Source organism: Lissotriton helveticus, chromosome 6 (assembly GCF_964261635.1).
Source record: "Lissotriton helveticus chromosome 6, aLisHel1.1, whole genome shotgun sequence".
Classification (NCBI taxonomy): domain Eukaryota; kingdom Metazoa; phylum Chordata; class Amphibia; order Caudata; family Salamandridae; genus Lissotriton; species Lissotriton helveticus.
The window spans coordinates 1,229,354,960-1,229,371,894 of NC_136067.1; the positions used below are offsets into that span (position 1 = coordinate 1,229,354,960).

Genomic DNA, 16,935 nt, shown 5'->3' on the forward strand with positions numbered 1-16,935 from the left:
TGTCTCTCGGTATCTCGGCCGACTTGCCTTCCCCAAGACTCACTCGGGCATCCGTGCCTGCCCCCAGCCCGCCTGAGACTCGTATTCATATACTGTACCTTAACACTCGGTCTCTCCCTCAACATCACGTCGACATCATCCTTCTGCTCACGGCCGAGAACCCAGACATTTTGCTGCTCACCGAGACCTGGCTGTCTGATCTTTCTCTCCCTGACATTCTGGCTGCCCTACCCCCCAATTATTACCTACTGAACGCCAATCGGCCGAATGGCCGCCGTGGCGGTGGGGTGGCAGCAGTCATACGTAAAGACTTACCTTTCATCACGTCTTCGTCACTATGTCTCTCTGACGTCGAGAACCTTGTGATCAGCCTACCAACTGAAGCCGGTGCCCTGACCCTCATTGTCCTGTACCGTCCCCCCACCCCTATGCCCTTGTTTCCTGCTGCTCTCTGTGAGCAGCTCTCCGTATTAATGACCTCCTCAGCCCGTATTGCCATGTTTGGAGACTTCAACTACTGGTTTAACCATGCTGATGCTGGCCCCAATGCTTCCGAACTGTTCGAGGCTCTTCTTAGCCTCAACTTGACTCAGCATGTCACTTCCCCCACTCACGTCGGGGGTAACATCTTAGACCACATCTGGACACAGGGGGTGTCACTTTCTGGCCTGACTATCTCCCCCTGCGTTTGGTCCGATCATTTAATGATCGAATCTTCCATCCTCGTAAAGGGACTGGTCAGGCCCTCCTCACGGCACGGAGGAGCCGCTCGGAAATGGAAGACTCTTGATTCATCTGCCTTCCTTTCCTCTCTTGCCGAGACCCAGCCTTCAACTCTTGACACCCTAGATGTCAACACCATGGATGCCAACATCTCCCACTGGCTCACGACGGCTAGCGACCTATTCGCACCCCTATCCTGCTTTCCTCCAACACGTCCTAACAACTCCCATAAATGGTACAATCCTGCCCTGAAACAGCAACATCTCGAGCTGCGCCAATTGGAGCGCAGATGGCGGCGCCATTATCTCAGCTCTGACAGGGAAGCCTATGTGTTCGCGCGGATTGCCTACAAAAAAGCCATCATCACAGCTAAGTCGGCTTTCATTTCCGACAGAATCTTAACTGCCCCCAACAAACCTAAAGAGATCTTTAAGGTCCTTGGCGAATTAACATCAGACGCCAGGACACTTCCGATTTTGCCTCCTTCCTCAGAGTCATGTAGTGCCCTAAATGCCTTTTTCATAGACAAGATCATCACAATTAAAAATTCCATCCCCCATTCCTCCCCCCAAGTTACTACAGTACCCTCTCCTGCCAATACCTCCACCCTGTCCCGGTTCCCTACACTCGACCCGGAATCTCTCGCTAAGCTGTCTAGCCGCGTGAAATCTGGTTCCCCTAAGGACTGCTGCCCCCCTTCTGTGCTTCGCGATATTTGTCATACTCTTCCACATTGCATTTTTCCTTTACTCAATTCCTCCCTTGCCTCTGGTACAGTCCCCAGGTCATTCAAGGAGGCCGTACTGGTACCCCTGCTGAAGAAACCCGGTGCAGACCCAGCGGTTCTGGCTAACTACCGCCCCATCTCCCTCTTGCCCTTCCTGTCCAAAATCTTGGAGGCTCATGTCACGACTTGCCTCTCGCAATTCATCGAGGAGTCCAATTTTCTAGCGACCAACCAAGCCGGCTTTAGACCCGCCCACTCCACCGAGGCTGTGATTGTGGCCGTGCTGGACAACCTCAGAAGCAATGCTGACAAAGGACTACCCCAGGCACTAGTCCTTCTTGACCTCTCGGCGGCATTCGACACGGTGGACCATAACATCTTAATCCATCGTGTCGGATCCGCCGGTGTCTGTGGGGCCGCTCTGTCCTGGATTAAATCCTTCCTAGAGGAGAGGTCTCAGGCAGTCAGCCTGGGTCCTTTCAGCGCTACCAGTGTCCCGTCATCTTGCGGGGTCCCTCAAGGTTCCTCCTTGTCACCCCTCCTTTTTAATTTGTACCTCCAACCCCTCCTTCACTCCTTAGGCAGGTGGGACGTCACCGTGTTTAATTACGCGGATGATCTGCAAATTATTTTCCCCCTCACCTCCCCTGATGCTGTTACCAACTTTCGGACGCCCATGACGCACATCCAGCACTGGATGAATCAAAACCAACTAAAGCTCAACCCAGGCAAAACTGAGCTCCTACTTCCTGGGAATAGTGCCCCTTATTGGGGCCCCCAGTACTGGCCCATCGAGCTCGGCACACCTCCCTCTCCTGCTGGCTGTGTAAAGAGCCTTGGGATTATCATCGACTCTGGGCTCACCCTTAAGTCCCAGGTGAGTGCTGTAACATCCTCCTGTATGTTCCAGCTATACAGGATACGGAAAGTCGCCCACCTCCTGACGCCCGAAGCCTTGCTGCAAGTCTTAATCGCCTTGGTGATGTCTCGGCTGGACTTCTCCAACTCAATATACCACGGCCTCCCCAAATCCCAGCTGTCTAGGCTACAGATTGTCCAGAACCAGGCTGCTAGGCTGGCCTTTAAAATCCCCAGATGGCAGTCGGCCAAACCCCTTTTACGTCAACTCCACTGGCTACCAGTCAGTGAAAGAATAGTCTTCAAGGTCCACTGCCTGGTATTCAAGGCTCTTACTGGTCCCTCTCCTGCTTTTCTTAAATCCCTCATCACTCCTTACTGTCCCTCTCGCACCTTGAGGTCCACCCACCTTCGGCTCTTAGTTGTCCCCGCTTCAAACTCACCAGATCTGGGGGTCGCAGTTTCTCTTGTCTGGCTCCTAAGCTCTGGAACTCCCTCCCACTTTCACTTAAGTCCTCCTGTTCCCTTCTTTCTTTCAGGAAATCCCTAAAAACGCTACTCTTTTCCCATCTGCATTAATTCTTCTTCTTCAACCTTAGGATCCGATTAGCGCCAGGAAACTTACGGTGACAGTGCGCTCAAGAAATATTATATAACATAACATAACATAAATCGGCATTTACAAATTCACAATTACATAATCCGTCCCAATTCCACATTTAAATCCTTGAAATCAACATTGATGTATTGGCACCTGTGCCTGATTACATCCAATAATCGGATAATGGTAGACCCAATAGTCTGAAATTTCTTTTGGTCATGTGGATGGGTACGAAAATAAAGAGAGCCAAACCAACAAATATACATATCTAATTGGAAGAAAGAATTATAGAACTCGAGCAAAAAAAAAACAAGAAAATTACAGGAAAGAAAGTAGGAAAATAGACGAAAAAAGAGAGAAAGAGAAAAGGCAAGAGAATATAGGCAAGACCAAAACAAGAAAGTAACGTTATGAAAAATACTGATCAGTAGGATAAGGTACCACAAAGGCAAAAAAGGGTTGAAGTCACGACAGTATATCTGCAAGCAAATTAGTTCTTAATTCATTGAATTCTGCTTGCATATCACAATTCGAAAACAGCCTCTCTATACAGTCTAGTTATCTTCCCAGGTGTACGCCAAGTTCCTCTCCAATGTTAAGCCCACCCGGCTGCTTTGTCTGCATGTCAATTATGTGACCACTGCGCCTCCGGCCTGGTCACCCCCCTGCTCCTCTCCGCGCCTGCCACAGAGCCCCTGCTCACCTGCTGACCGAGTCACCCTTCTCCGACGCCGTCAACAGCGCCCCAGCCGCCGCTGGGCCGCCCGCTCTGCCGGTCCCGTTCCCGCGCCTCCTGCCTGCGGCTCCGCCCCCTCGCTAGACGATTGGGCAACCCCTTCCCGCCTCCCAGCTGACCTGCCCTCCCTGCTCCCCTCTTAAGGGGACCTCGCCTGCTTCTGGGGAGCGACCACTGCGCCTCCGGCCTGGTCGCCCCCCTGCTCCTCTCCGCGCCTGCCACAGAGCCCCTGCTCACCTGCTGACCGAGTCACCCTTCTCCGATGCCGTCAACAGCGCCCCAGCCGCCGCCGGGCCGCCTGCTCTGCCGGTCCTGTTCCCGCGCCTCCTGCCTGCGGCCCCGCCCCCTCGCTAGACGATTGGGCAACCCCTTCCCGCCTCCCAGCTGACCCGCCCTCCCTGCTACCCTCTTAAGGGGACCTCGCCTGCTTCTGGGGAGCGACCACTGCGCCTCCGGCCTGGTCACCCCCCTGCTCCTCTCGGCGCCTGCCACAGAGCCCCTGCTCACCTGCTGACCGAGTCACCCTTCTCCGACGCCGTCAACAGCGCCCCAGCCGCCGCTGGGCCGCCCGCTCTGCCGGTCCCGTTCCCGCGCCTCCTGCCTGCGGCCCCGCCCCCTCGATAGACGATTGGGCAACCCCTTCCCGCCTCCCAGCTGACCCGCCCTACCTGCTCCCCTCTTATGACGCCCCCAGAGCGACCGCGCAGCAGACGCGCGCAGCGGGAGCACCGAATGAGCGCCGAAGGTGCGCCAAAGGTAAGCCCGTCTGCGCCCGTCCGCGCCTGGACCGCGCCCAGTGGCAGGACCCCTGTCCCCCACCGCCGGAAGCCGACCAGACGGACCTACGACGCCACCGAACTCAACGCACTCAACACCGGCCGAACCCCGAGCTGCTACCGAGCCACACCGAGACGCACCCACGGACCCTTCAGCTGCCACTCCTGCAAGTTCACCTGCAACCGGACCCACGCCACACCAGCTCCCACCAAGCCGAACTCCTGCAGCACCCACCTGAAGTGCATCTTGATCAACACCCGCTCCGTCCACAGACACGCCATCGAGCTCTGGAACCTGCTCGACACCACAGACCCAGACGTCGCTTTCCTCACGGAAACCAGGATGAATGCCTCCTCAGCGCCCGAAATCGCCATCGCCATCCCAGAGGGCTACAAGATCACCCGGAGAGACCGCGCCAACCAGGCAGGAGGTGGCATCGCCATCATCCACAGGAACACCATCCGCATCACGACCAACACCGACGACACCCTCGCACCCGCCGAACACCTGCACTTCCAGATCCACGTCAACCCCAAAACCAGCCTCAGAGGCACCCTCATCTACAGACCCCCGGGACCACGCACACAATTCAGCGAGGACATCGCCGACTTCATCAGCCCGCACGCCTTCCCCTCCGCTGACTACATCCTCCTCGGGGACCTCAACTTCCACCTGGAGAACAACAACGACCGCAACACCACCACCCTGCTGGACAACCTCGCCAACCTCGGACTCAAGCAACTGGTCAACACCCCCACCCACTACGCCGGACACACACTCGACCCGATCTTCTCTTCCAGCAAGGACATCGCCTTCAGCCACGCCACGGGACTCCACTGGACGGACCACAGCTGCGTCCACTTCAGCTTCAGAAGGACCACGCTCCACCATCACCAGCAACAGGCTTCCCGCAGAAGCTGGAACAAGATCACTGCAGACCAGCTCGCTACTTCCCTGAGCAAGAACCCTCCCACCAGCACAACAAACCCCAGCCAAGCAGCCACCAACCTCACGAAATGGATCAGCGACTGCGCAGACGACCTCGCCCCGCTGAAGACCCCGCTGAGCAGACCCGGCAGCAAGAAAGCCCCATGGTTTAACGACGAACTCAAGAGCTCCAAGAAGAACTGCAGAGCACTCGAGAAAACCTGGCGCAGAGACCCAACACCTGACAACATGACTGCCCTCAAGCTCGCCACCCGAAAACACCACCAGCTGATCCACTCCACCAAGAAAACCGCATTCAAGGAACGATTGGACAACAACGCACACAACAGCAAGGAACTCTTCAACATCGTGAAAGAGCTCTCCAACCCCAACGCCGGAAACAACGACATCACCCCTTCGCAAGACCTCTGCAACTCCCTCGCCTCCTACTTCCACAACAAGATCGCGGACATACACAACAGCTTCAGCACTCAACCAAAGCACGCCCCATCTCGCTGCTCCCGTTTCCGGCCAAAGTCATCGAGAAGACCGTCAACAAGCAACTGGCCGCCTTCCTCGAGACGAACGGCTCCCTCGACCTCTCGCAGTCTGGCTTCCGGGCCAACCACAGCACCGAGACCGCCCTGATCGCAGCTACCGATGACATCCGAGCCCTGCTCGACAACGGAGAAACAGCGGCCCTCATCCTCCTGGACCTCTCCGCGGCCTTCGACACTGTCTGCCACCGTACCCTAGTACAGCGCCTCAGCAACGTCGGAATCCAGGAGAAGGCACTGGAGTGGATCACCTCTTTCCTCGCTGGAAGGACACAGAGTCCGCCTCCCCCCGTTCAGATCTGCGGCCACCGAAGTCATCTGCGGCGTCCCTCAAGTCCAACACTCTTCAACGTCTACATGAGCCCCCTCGCAGCCATCGCACGCCAGCACAACCTGAACATCATCTCCTACGCTGACGACACCCAGCTGATCCTCTCCCTCACTAACGACCCCGCCACCGCCAGAGCCAACCTGCACGAAGGGATGACAGACGTAGCCAATTGGATGTCGAACAGCCGCCTGAAACTGAACTCGGACAAGACGGAAGTCCTCATCCTGGGATTCTCACCCTCCGCCTGGGACGACTCCTGGTGGCCCCCCGCCCTGGGCAGCGCACCCAAACCAACTGACCACGCACGCAACCTGGGCTTCCTCCTGGACTCCTCCCTCTCCATGACCAGACAAGTCAACGCCGTCTCCTCGTCGTGCTTCAACATCCTGCGCATGCTACGCAAGATCTTCCGATGGATCCCCACGGAGACCAGGAAGACGGTCACCCAGGCCCTCGTCACCAGCCGTCTGGACTACGGCAACTCCCTCTACGCCGGAACCACCGCCAAACTCCAGAAAAGACTCCAGCGGATCCAGAACACCTCAGCACGACTCATCCTGGACATCCCCCGCCGCAGCCACATCTCCGGACACCTGAGAGACCTGCACTGGCTCCCGGTAAACAAGAGAATCACCTTCCGGCTCCTCACCCACGCACACAAAGCCCTACATAACCAAGGACCAGTATACCTCAACAGCCGCCTCAACTTCTACGCTCCCAAACGCCAGCTTCGATCGACCAGCCACGCCCTCGCCGCCGTCCCCCGCATCCGAAGAGCCACCACAGGAGGAAGGTCCTTCTCCTACCTGGCCGCCAAGACTTGGAACTCCCTTCCGACCCGCCTCCGCCTGACCCAGGACCACCTCGCCTTCAGGAAGCAGCTCAAGACCTAGCTGTTCGAGCAGTAGGGGACCCCCTCCCCCCAGCGCCTTGAGACCCTCCGGGTGAGTAGTGCACTATATAAATGCTCTGATTGATTGATTGATTGATTGATTGATTGATTGACACGACTCTAGTCTGCGTAGGCGTATTAATCTGTCCCCCCCCTCTGTCATTTAGTGGTACGTGGTCCAGACCAAAGTATTGGAGTAGCTCTCGATTACTATGGTGAACTTGGGCAAAATGCCTGGCCACAGGATAAGACACATCCTTGTTCATTATGGCCCATTGATGTTCTAAGACTCGCATCTTTACACCATTAATCGTACTCCCTATATACTTGAGACCACAGGGACACATAAGACAATATACCACATATGGTGTTGTACAGGTGATAAAATGCTTGATCTTTTTCGGTTGGACTAGACCTGGAATAGAGTAAGAGAGCACCCTCCGGCTGTTTTCGCATGCACGGCATTTCCCGCAAGGGAAAAATCCCGCCATGTCCCTCAACGTGCCCTGTCCAGTTGTTTTGATTGGTGTAAGATGGCTGTGGACTAACATATCTTTTATGGATCTTGATTTTCGGAAGGTGATGAGCGGTCTATCTGGGACATCGCATCCGATCACTGGATCCGTGCGTAATATGTGCCAACTTTTTGAGAGCATACCTCTAAGTGCATTGGCTCCATCTGAAAATGTCGTGATCATCCTGAATTTATTTACATTTTCAGAGTCTTCTGTTCTTTTAGGGCTAGATCCCAAGAGTTGTGATCTGGGAATCCTTATCACTTTTTTGAGGGTTCGAGCTAGTATGTCTTGATCATACCCTCTCATACGGAACCTCTGCACGCTCTCATTAGCTGCTATCATGAAATCCACATCACGGGAACAATTTCTTTTAAGCCTCAATAATTCACCATATGGTATGCTTTTTACTAGGCTGGGTGGATGGCTACTTTCAGCATGTAGTATGCTGTTCCCTGCCGTCGGTTTTCTATACAGGGCAGTCTGTAGTTTGTCCTCACTGACAAAAACTCTAAGATCCAAGTAGTGTACTTCCTCATTGCTAATTTCCGCTGTAAATTTCAGATTAAGATCGTTTCTATTAAGATCCACGACTAATTCATTGGCTTCTGTGGAGGAGCCCCTCCACACCACAAATAAGTCGTCAATGTAACGACGCCACATCACAATGTTCTCTGCCCATTTGCTGTTGTGACCGGCAAGGGCCACCTGCTCCTCCCACCAGCCCACGAATAAATTCGCGTAGCTGGGGGCGAAGCAGGTTCCCATCGCCGTCCCTGAGATTTGCTTAAAGAATGTACTTTGAAACAAAAAGATGTTATTTTGTAAGCAGAACTCTAGCATCTCAATTACCATTGTACCGTGCTCTCGATATTTCCCTGATCTCATGTCGAGAAAATATTTAACGGCCTCGACCCCCTTGTCATGCTGTATGCAAGTGTACAGGCTAGTAATATCTAGAGTAATGAGCAAAAATGAATTATCCCATGTGATGTGTTCAATCTGTTCGATAAAATGTTTCGTGTCTCTAACATAAGATCTTAAATCCACAATAAGTTTTGCTAAAAAAGAGTCAATGTAAATCGATAAGTTCTCAGTCAATCCACCCTTGGACGACACAATCGGTCGTCCCGGAGGGTTAACCAGGTCTTTATGAACTTTGGGAAGTTGATAAAAAGTAGGAGTGATAGGCTCAGGGTTACGTAGAAACATGAATTCATTCATATCCAGCATGGATTTGTTCCGCCATTTCGTCAGAAGATCATGATATGATTTTCTACTTTGTTCATATTCCTCTTCATTGGTAACAAGATAATTCTCTTGATTTTCTAATTGTCGAAGAGATTCTTGGCAGTATTGATCTCTGGATAGTAGAACGATGTTCCCACCTTTATCAGATGGCTTTAAAATGATCTTTTCATTCTTCTGAATGTTGTCCAGAGCGGATACTTGTTCCTTAGTCAAATTGTTTTTACTTTTCCAGTTCATTCTTTTGTTGGCATTAGCTCTGAATTTGACTAAATCCTGTATCACAGCCTCTGAGAAGGTGTCTATAGCGTCGTATGGCATTTGAGGGTTAAACTGTGAAGGTGCTCGAAAGTTCGTTAGGGGTGATTGTTGTTCAACACTAGTTCGGATTCCCATTGTTTGGGTTTGTTCTTCCCTAAGTTCTTCCAATACTTGGACTGAGTTCAAGTCCCTCACAGTTAACACATCAGTAAGTTGTGCAGTTGCTCTCTTCTTCGATTTACGTGAGTCCGCGACACATGGTTTGATTTTGTGAAATTTGTGCAGTTTTATTTTCCTGACTAATTTAAACAGGTCAATCCTTGTTTGTGTAAATTCCAGTCGGTCACTAGGGCAGAAGCTGAGGCCCATTTGCAAGGTGTTTTTCTCAACCTCCGTTAAATCCTGGTTGGTTAAATTGATGATAGTTAGATTTTCACTGGAGTCTACCACCTGTTGCCCTTCTTGCGGGTGTTGTAATTCACCGCCTTGCCTCTTCCTCTTCCTCTGCCAGCCGCCCCTCCGGGTTTGTCGTCGTCTTCTGGGGGTTTGGTCTTTCCCCCTCTCAGCCACGTCTTCTGAATGAGGTTGAACTCCAAGTGAAAAGGGTTCTTCCGTAATTGACTTGCGGTTCCTAGTTCCTCATCCCCGGAGGGCTCCTCATCTGTAACGCTCGATTCCGAGGTTGCTGCTTCGACAACTGGCTCTGTAACCTGTTTTTTGTTCTTATTTTTCATGGCTGCTCTTATGCCATCATACTTTTTGGAAAAAGTTAGTATTCTTCCCTGAGCGTAATCACGCTCATCCCGCTCAAATTTCTCCTGTTTCCTCGATCTTATTTTCAACTCATACTTCATCAACCTCTTTTTCATATCCTCTCTTAATTGTTGTACTTTAATTTGATCCTCTTCCTTTAAGAGCTCTTTCTCCAAGGAGGCAATTTCTTCAAGGGCTTTTGTTCGATTGCTCCAGGCAAATTTAACAAGTAAATCCAGCATTGCTTTGCAAGATGCTGCTATTAACTCCGCCCATTGCTCCAGTAACATGGGATCCGGGTTTTCATAGGCCGGAACAGTATATATTCTGAGCCCTCTAGGGACTCTATCAACGTCCATGTAATTCTGTAGCGAGGTGGCCTCCCACCATTTTCTAATCTCTTTTTCACTACACCGTTCCAGTTTATTAAATAGCGTTATGAGGGTATTATGGGACTTCGTCCCTTCACCCCCCTGGATAGGTGTGGCCCGTACATTGGGTGTTCTCCTCTTGAAAATGTCCAATGCCGCCTCGCGGCGGTCCGTTTCATCACACATCTTGTCGTGATTTACTGCCGACGGGGGAGACTTCACCGCGTTTTGCTTTACATAACCCCCTCGCCCTGCTTAGCTGTCAGTCAGTCTGCCAATGCTGTTAGAAAATGAGGGGGACTCACGTTTTATTAGTCGCTCTCAGCGCGACCCGTGTTGCGCGTCTCCTCTCTCTCTCCCCTCTGACTGTGCCTTTGCGGTGCCCCGGTACACGTAACTTCCAGCTCCAGAGTGTACCAAAAACTCCCGAGGCACTCGCGGGCGGGTGTCGTTTGCGCGTCGGTACCAACGCGTAAAATGTAGCAGCTCCAATCGTCCCTCTCTCCAGAAACGATAACGCACTCCCGAAGGGTTATTTTGAAAGCAATTCTTTATTCGGCTTCAAGACAAGAAAAACAGACGCGTTTCAGACATCAAGTCCTTCGTCAGTGTTTGCATGTGCCGCGTTTCCCAGCACAATATATACAATGCACTTCCTGTTTCATGAAAAGGAAAAATGGACAACTCATTTTACATCCAAAAGGGGCAGCCATTACTGAGTGGGTTGTACTTCACACAATAACTTATTTACAATGTGTTGTTTTACCCCTATGTTATACTCATGCCGATTTTACTACTAAGGTAAATTAAATCTCGCCGTGTATCAGCATGTAATTGGCATCTCAATGGCCCTATTTACAAATATTTACAATGTATTTACAAGATTCAAACTCCGTTATTCAAATGCTGTGATCAAATCCTCGTTGTATGGGGAATTATGTGATTTTCATCATTTGTTTATCAACCTATAAATTAAAAGTTGATCCCCTAGTCGGTGAAATTTGATAGAATCTGGCCGTGTATCGGCACATCACCGACTGGTACAACTTGTGCAAGATCACAGTATAAATAGACCAACACCTTTATGACACAATTATTTTCTCATGATTTCCAAGTTCAACTGATTGTTTCTCCCACTACACTGTAGCAAATCGGACTCTCATAATTTATATATATATATATTTTTTTTTTTAACTATAGCCTGTGTAAAGATTGAGACAGCACGGAAATGTGGCAATATGTACATGATCTGCTTAAATGTGTGCAGATCCTATCACATGTGAACAAAGTGCAAGATGTGGTGTAATCCAATCTGAATAACATATACATAAAATGCCAGCCATGAGTTTCAACATAAACACATGGTAGTTGATGGACATGAAAGTACAAAACATCTTATACTGATGTTAATTACACCTGATGCAAAATTTACAGAAAATAGATCATTTCTAACTTGTCATTCACCCATGAGGTGTCAGCCTATTAAGGTGTTGTATCCAGTAAGTTTGTTGCTGCGCTAATTGTTTATTGACGTTATTGTGTGGTGCCATCAAAATTTTCTCTAGAATGGTGAACCTTATTTGGGGTATAGAATGTTTTTTCTCAACACAGTGTGCTGCTAGACATGATTTGGTGTTGGATGTTCGAATCATGCTCTTATGCTCAGTTAGCCTAACTTTTATCTTTCGAGATGCTCTACCAACAAATACTAGCCTGCGTGGGTACTTGATGGCGTAAATCACCATTTCCAAGTTGCAGTCTGAGGTATGTCTAAGTTGAATCATTTTGCCAGTATGTGGGTGTGCAAATGTGCTCTCTGTGATCACATTCCCACAGTGACCGCAGTTCTAGCACTTGCGCATACCCAGATGCTGTGTTGTTGCGTGGTTTAAGTGTCTTTTTTTCAAAATTTCCTTCAGGTTTTTCGATCTTGAGTGAGCAGTGTAGGCATCTTTATAATCTGTCTCCTGTTCGAGGATTCCCCATCCGTTAAGGATGCACCGTTTAATTGCTGATGCTGCAATTGAAAATTTGATAACACAAACTTCTCTCTCTATCTTAGGTCTCGTCACCTTACTAGGAATTTGATCATGCTGTATGTGCTTGACTTTCTCTTTAGCCATGTTTAAAATTTCAGTCGGGTATACCCGTTGCTGATATGGCTGAGACATTTCTTCAATGTTGCAATCACTTGTGTCACTGTCTGAAGTAATCCTCTTGATTCGGATAAATTGTGATAGTGGTAAGTGATTTTTTAAGGACGGAGAATGGAAACTTTTGAAATGGAGTGCGTTATTTTGGTCCGTTGGTTTTATATTGACTCTCGTATGTAGACGCCCTGGATGTAATTCAATCAAAGTGTCAAGATAATTTATGGACAATTGACTGATGTTTGAATGAATTTGGTGCAGGGATTATGTTGATTCAAGATGCAAATACACTCCTCCAATTGTTCTTTCAGACAAAGCCACGACAGTAAAATATCATTGATGTATCTGTGATATATGAGTAGATGATCTGTCCATGATGCATTCTGAAGAATGTGCGTAGCTTCATATTTGGCCATACAAATGTACGCATAGGAGGGTGCCCCCGTAAAACCCATTAATGTTCCAGCGCGTTGTAAGAAAAAACGATCTTTCCAGGAAAAAACACTGTGATACAGACTAAACTGCAGAAGTTCCAGTAAGAAAATGTTGTGTGACTCTTTGTAATCACTCTTGAGTAACATCCATTCAACTGCCTCTATTCCTTTAGAATGGGGGATAGATGTGTACAGTGCCACAAAATCAATGGTACACAGCCAGGTGTTTTCATCAATAGCAGCTTGTACATGAGTCAATTTATTGAGACAGTGCGTGGTGTCTTGGATGTAGGATACCCATCTTTGTTCTAGAGACTGTAAAAAATAATCTAAGTACCTTTCAACTGGTTTGTGTAGAGAGCCGCATGCTGCTACAATCAGATGATACGGTGGGCCTTGCTGATTTTTATGCATCTTCTGCAGCTGATAAATATGTGGATGTGATGGATAGTCAGATGTCAGGAATTTTTTGGTGTTATCAATCCATCCTGAATCCATGGCCTTCGTCAGAATCTCACTGAGAGTGTTTTGAAAAGTGATAGTGGGGTCTGAGTCCAGAATGATGTAAGTATCTCCGTTCATAACATGCTCTTCAACTTTTGCTTCATAGTTTGTCTTATTCATCACAACAAGGGCTCCACCCTTGTCAGCTGGCTGGAATGTTAAATTGGTATTTTTTGCTAGTTTGCGCAGTGTAGGAAATTCTTTGCAAGTTCGATTTTTCCATTGATTTGACTTCACGGATATTTGTTCCAGGTCTTTTTTCACCAATAACTCAAATAGATCCAAGGATTTGTGAGGGATAGGTGGCATGAACGTGCTTTTCAGTTTAATGGTTATTTCTACGTTTTTTGGCGATGCATTGACATCTTGTGCAAGGTGATGAAAAATCCATCGTTTACGCATTAATTTAAACAGTGATACTTCTGTTTCCAGCATGTTGGTAGAGTATGTGGGAACGAATGTCATACCCTTATTTAATATTGAAAGTTCAAGCGATGTAAGATTAATGTCTGAAATATTCATCATCAGGTCCTTTTTGGGTTCCTGCGTACATTTTCTGGATTTGTTTCTTTTGTCCACTCCTGGTTCGTTTGTTTTTGCTGCAACTTGTTCCTCTGGTGAATGATTGGAGGTTTGGCCTGATGCTAAAAAAGACTCCTTAGAGCTGGCACTTGTGCTTTGCATAGTATATGAGGAATCTGAGATATTTAAATACCCTATGCTGGAGGACGTGTTGGTAACTTGTCTTGTTCCGTTGCTATACTTTCTTCTGACATCGATGCTTCCGTTGTCTTAAATATGCGTCGCTGAGTGTACGCATATGCCCAGGTGTAGACCTCGTCAAATTTATAATCGATTGTGTCCCTTTTGATTTTGCGAGTTTGCGTTCGTGTACCTCCTTTGCGTGTTCATCAAGTTTTTCATTAATCTTGTTTAAAGTTTTGGTCCAAATGTCAGAGCATAGGAGTTGTTCCAGCTCTGCTTTAAAATCATGTATCTCAGAGGTCAAATCCTTAAGAATGTGCGACAATTCCTCTATGATCAAAAGAATAAGATCCAGCGAACATTAGTTAAGTATAGCAAACCATCTTGTCATGAAAAGTTTGTTAAATTTAAACAACATAGGACAAAGAGAAATCATTAAACCTCTTGGAATGCGCTTCACCTTAGGGTACTGAATGAGTGGATGGTACTGGATGAGTGTTGTTGCATGAAGTCGTTGGTTAACTATGCTATAATATAATTGAGGCAAGAAAAAAAGTTTACAACTGTGATTTGCTTGAATGTAGATACTTACATTAAAACTATTTTAAAAACGTTCATCAACATAGAAAAGGAAATATAACCTTAGAAATACACAGCAAACGTAACAAATGCATCTAGAGTAGTTATGTTAGAGCATGTTAGAGAACTTCTTAAGAGGGTAGGTTCCTCTTTTTAATTACATTTATTCCATGTTTTTTCACAGCCCAAGCTATCACAGAAAAGAAAACAAGTACGTTGAGATTGCATTTTTATCTGCCCTTATTTAAAGTTGTGAAGATGGCTGAGCGTATATTTGCTTGCATTAGCAAGGCTGTTAATGCTAGCTGTTGTCAGCATGGGAAAACGCCTACAGCATGTGACAGTATCAGGCACATTGAGAAGAAAGCAGGTGGTCAGCTTGGAGAGAATGAGATTATGTGTCACAATTGTACCTAACATCTCATTGTTCCCATATTTTTTAAAATGATGCATTGTGAACTTGGATTTCCCCATTGCACACTCGAGCATGCCGCAGCCTTGCAACCTCTAGCGTTTTGCAGTGCTTTTGACAAGTATGTGTTAGACAATGTTAAGGTGATTATGGATCATCATACCATCACATCCAAAACAAATGCAAACATGCTTTGATGTTGTGTGCCTCTCTAGCTACCAAACTTAAATCTAGGGATTTGAGAATGTATTGCAGTTTAAACACTGTTGAAATGTTGAGATGTTTCTTTTAAAACTAAAAACAATATATATTTTCTCATTTATCATTAAAAGACGGCTTTATGACTACAAATCACAAAATTGCACTGTTTTTTTTTTTTTTTACGTAAGCCATGCTGTCTGGCTAGGTATACACATAATAGTAAATAAATCCCTTTCAGAAAACAATGGGGCTTAATTACAAGCCCTGTGCACAGCCGTAACATCACTTTTTTGACGTTCTAGTGGTGCAGAGCCATATCTACGAGGTAACGAAAAGTCTCCCTGCATGGCTTTTCATGCCCACGTAGATATGGTGTAAGGCAACACAGCTCAAGTTGCTACATTGCCTCACACTGCGTTGGGGAGGCGTGCCTTGGGCGTTGAGATCGCTATACTCCAATGGTATTTCACACATTGCCAGATTTGCAACACCGTTTAAAACTGGAAATGCGTCAAAATCGTGCACCTTCCCCAGGGGTGGTGTAACAAGAAGAAATAAATTTATTTCTCATCATTTTTTCCTCTTGCAATGTGTCCTGCATTCTGCAGCACACATAGAAAAAGGGAAAAACCTCCATTCATTATTTCTTCAAAGGTAGGTGTCCCTTCCTGCATTAAAACAATAATTCTACAACACAGAAACCCTTGCCCTGTGGTACAAGGGTGCCTGTGGTGGCGCAAGGCAGCCATTGTGTGCCAGGTCAGTGGAAGAGGGCATCTCAAAGATGCGGCGCATTCAGGCCCTTTTCTTTTGACGTAGGGCAGCACAGCAAAGTGACTTGAGGTGCTGCCCTGCATCAAATTGTTGTAAATGAGGCTCAATATTTCTACTTCAAAGTCTACAGAAAGCATGGCAAAAGGTACAGCGTATGCATGTGAAATGTATAATTAATTCGCAAAAGTACAAACAAAAGTGTCATACGAAAATTCATTGGTAATGGAAATATTGGTGCGGGGAAGGGGGTGCAGCTCTCCAGATATCCATGTTAAAGTTCAGACTGAGAATTAACACTATTGGTCTTGCAGCACTGTGGGGTCCAGTCTAAACTGACCAAGGTGCAATCTCTTTGAAAAGGTGCTGCTAATTCTTTTTACATGGAAAATTGGGTTTACAGTTCTTTTCTTTGGCTTCAATTACATTTTATAATTTTAGTGACACTCTTTTTTTGATCTTTTTATTGAGTTATATGTAACATACAAATACATAATCTAAAAAGCAGAATAGAAAGACTTTTGTACAGCATTTTTTTTACACAACATATTATTGTTGGAGACCATGAGTAATCGCACTAGAAAATGAAGTTAAATGAAGACAGTCTGCATGTTTAACCATTTCAGTACGACTAGGCACAGAGTGTGCCCCGCACATCATCGTTCCTTCTGAGAGTAGTCTCCCAATTTAGCCCTCTGTAGGATCGCCATCCTGCCCATATTTCCTACCACTTGTATGGGCAGCCCCTTCCCTGATATATTTGCTTCTCATTAATCATGCACAAATCTAAATCATCACCTAGTCTCCCACCTGGGGAACCTCAACTCCTCCCCATAGTCTTGCTATATTTCACTTACCCACTACAAGGCCCGATGAGAGCCAGATGGTGGCGGCTTTTCTCC

At 47.6% G+C, this 16,935-nt stretch overlaps 1 protein-coding gene across 1 annotated transcript in view; it reads left to right on the forward strand.

The window, feature by feature from the left end:
* LOC144762658 (uncharacterized) overlaps window positions 1-16,935 on the forward strand; it is a 1,356,333-nt gene that overhangs the window by 333,257 nt on the left and 1,006,141 nt on the right. The window contains exon 10 of the mRNA XM_078647891.1: window positions 14,834-14,860. Within this exon, the coding sequence (XP_078504017.1) occupies window positions 14,834-14,860 (27 nt within the window). The remainder of the gene's footprint in view (window positions 1-14,833; window positions 14,861-16,935) is intronic.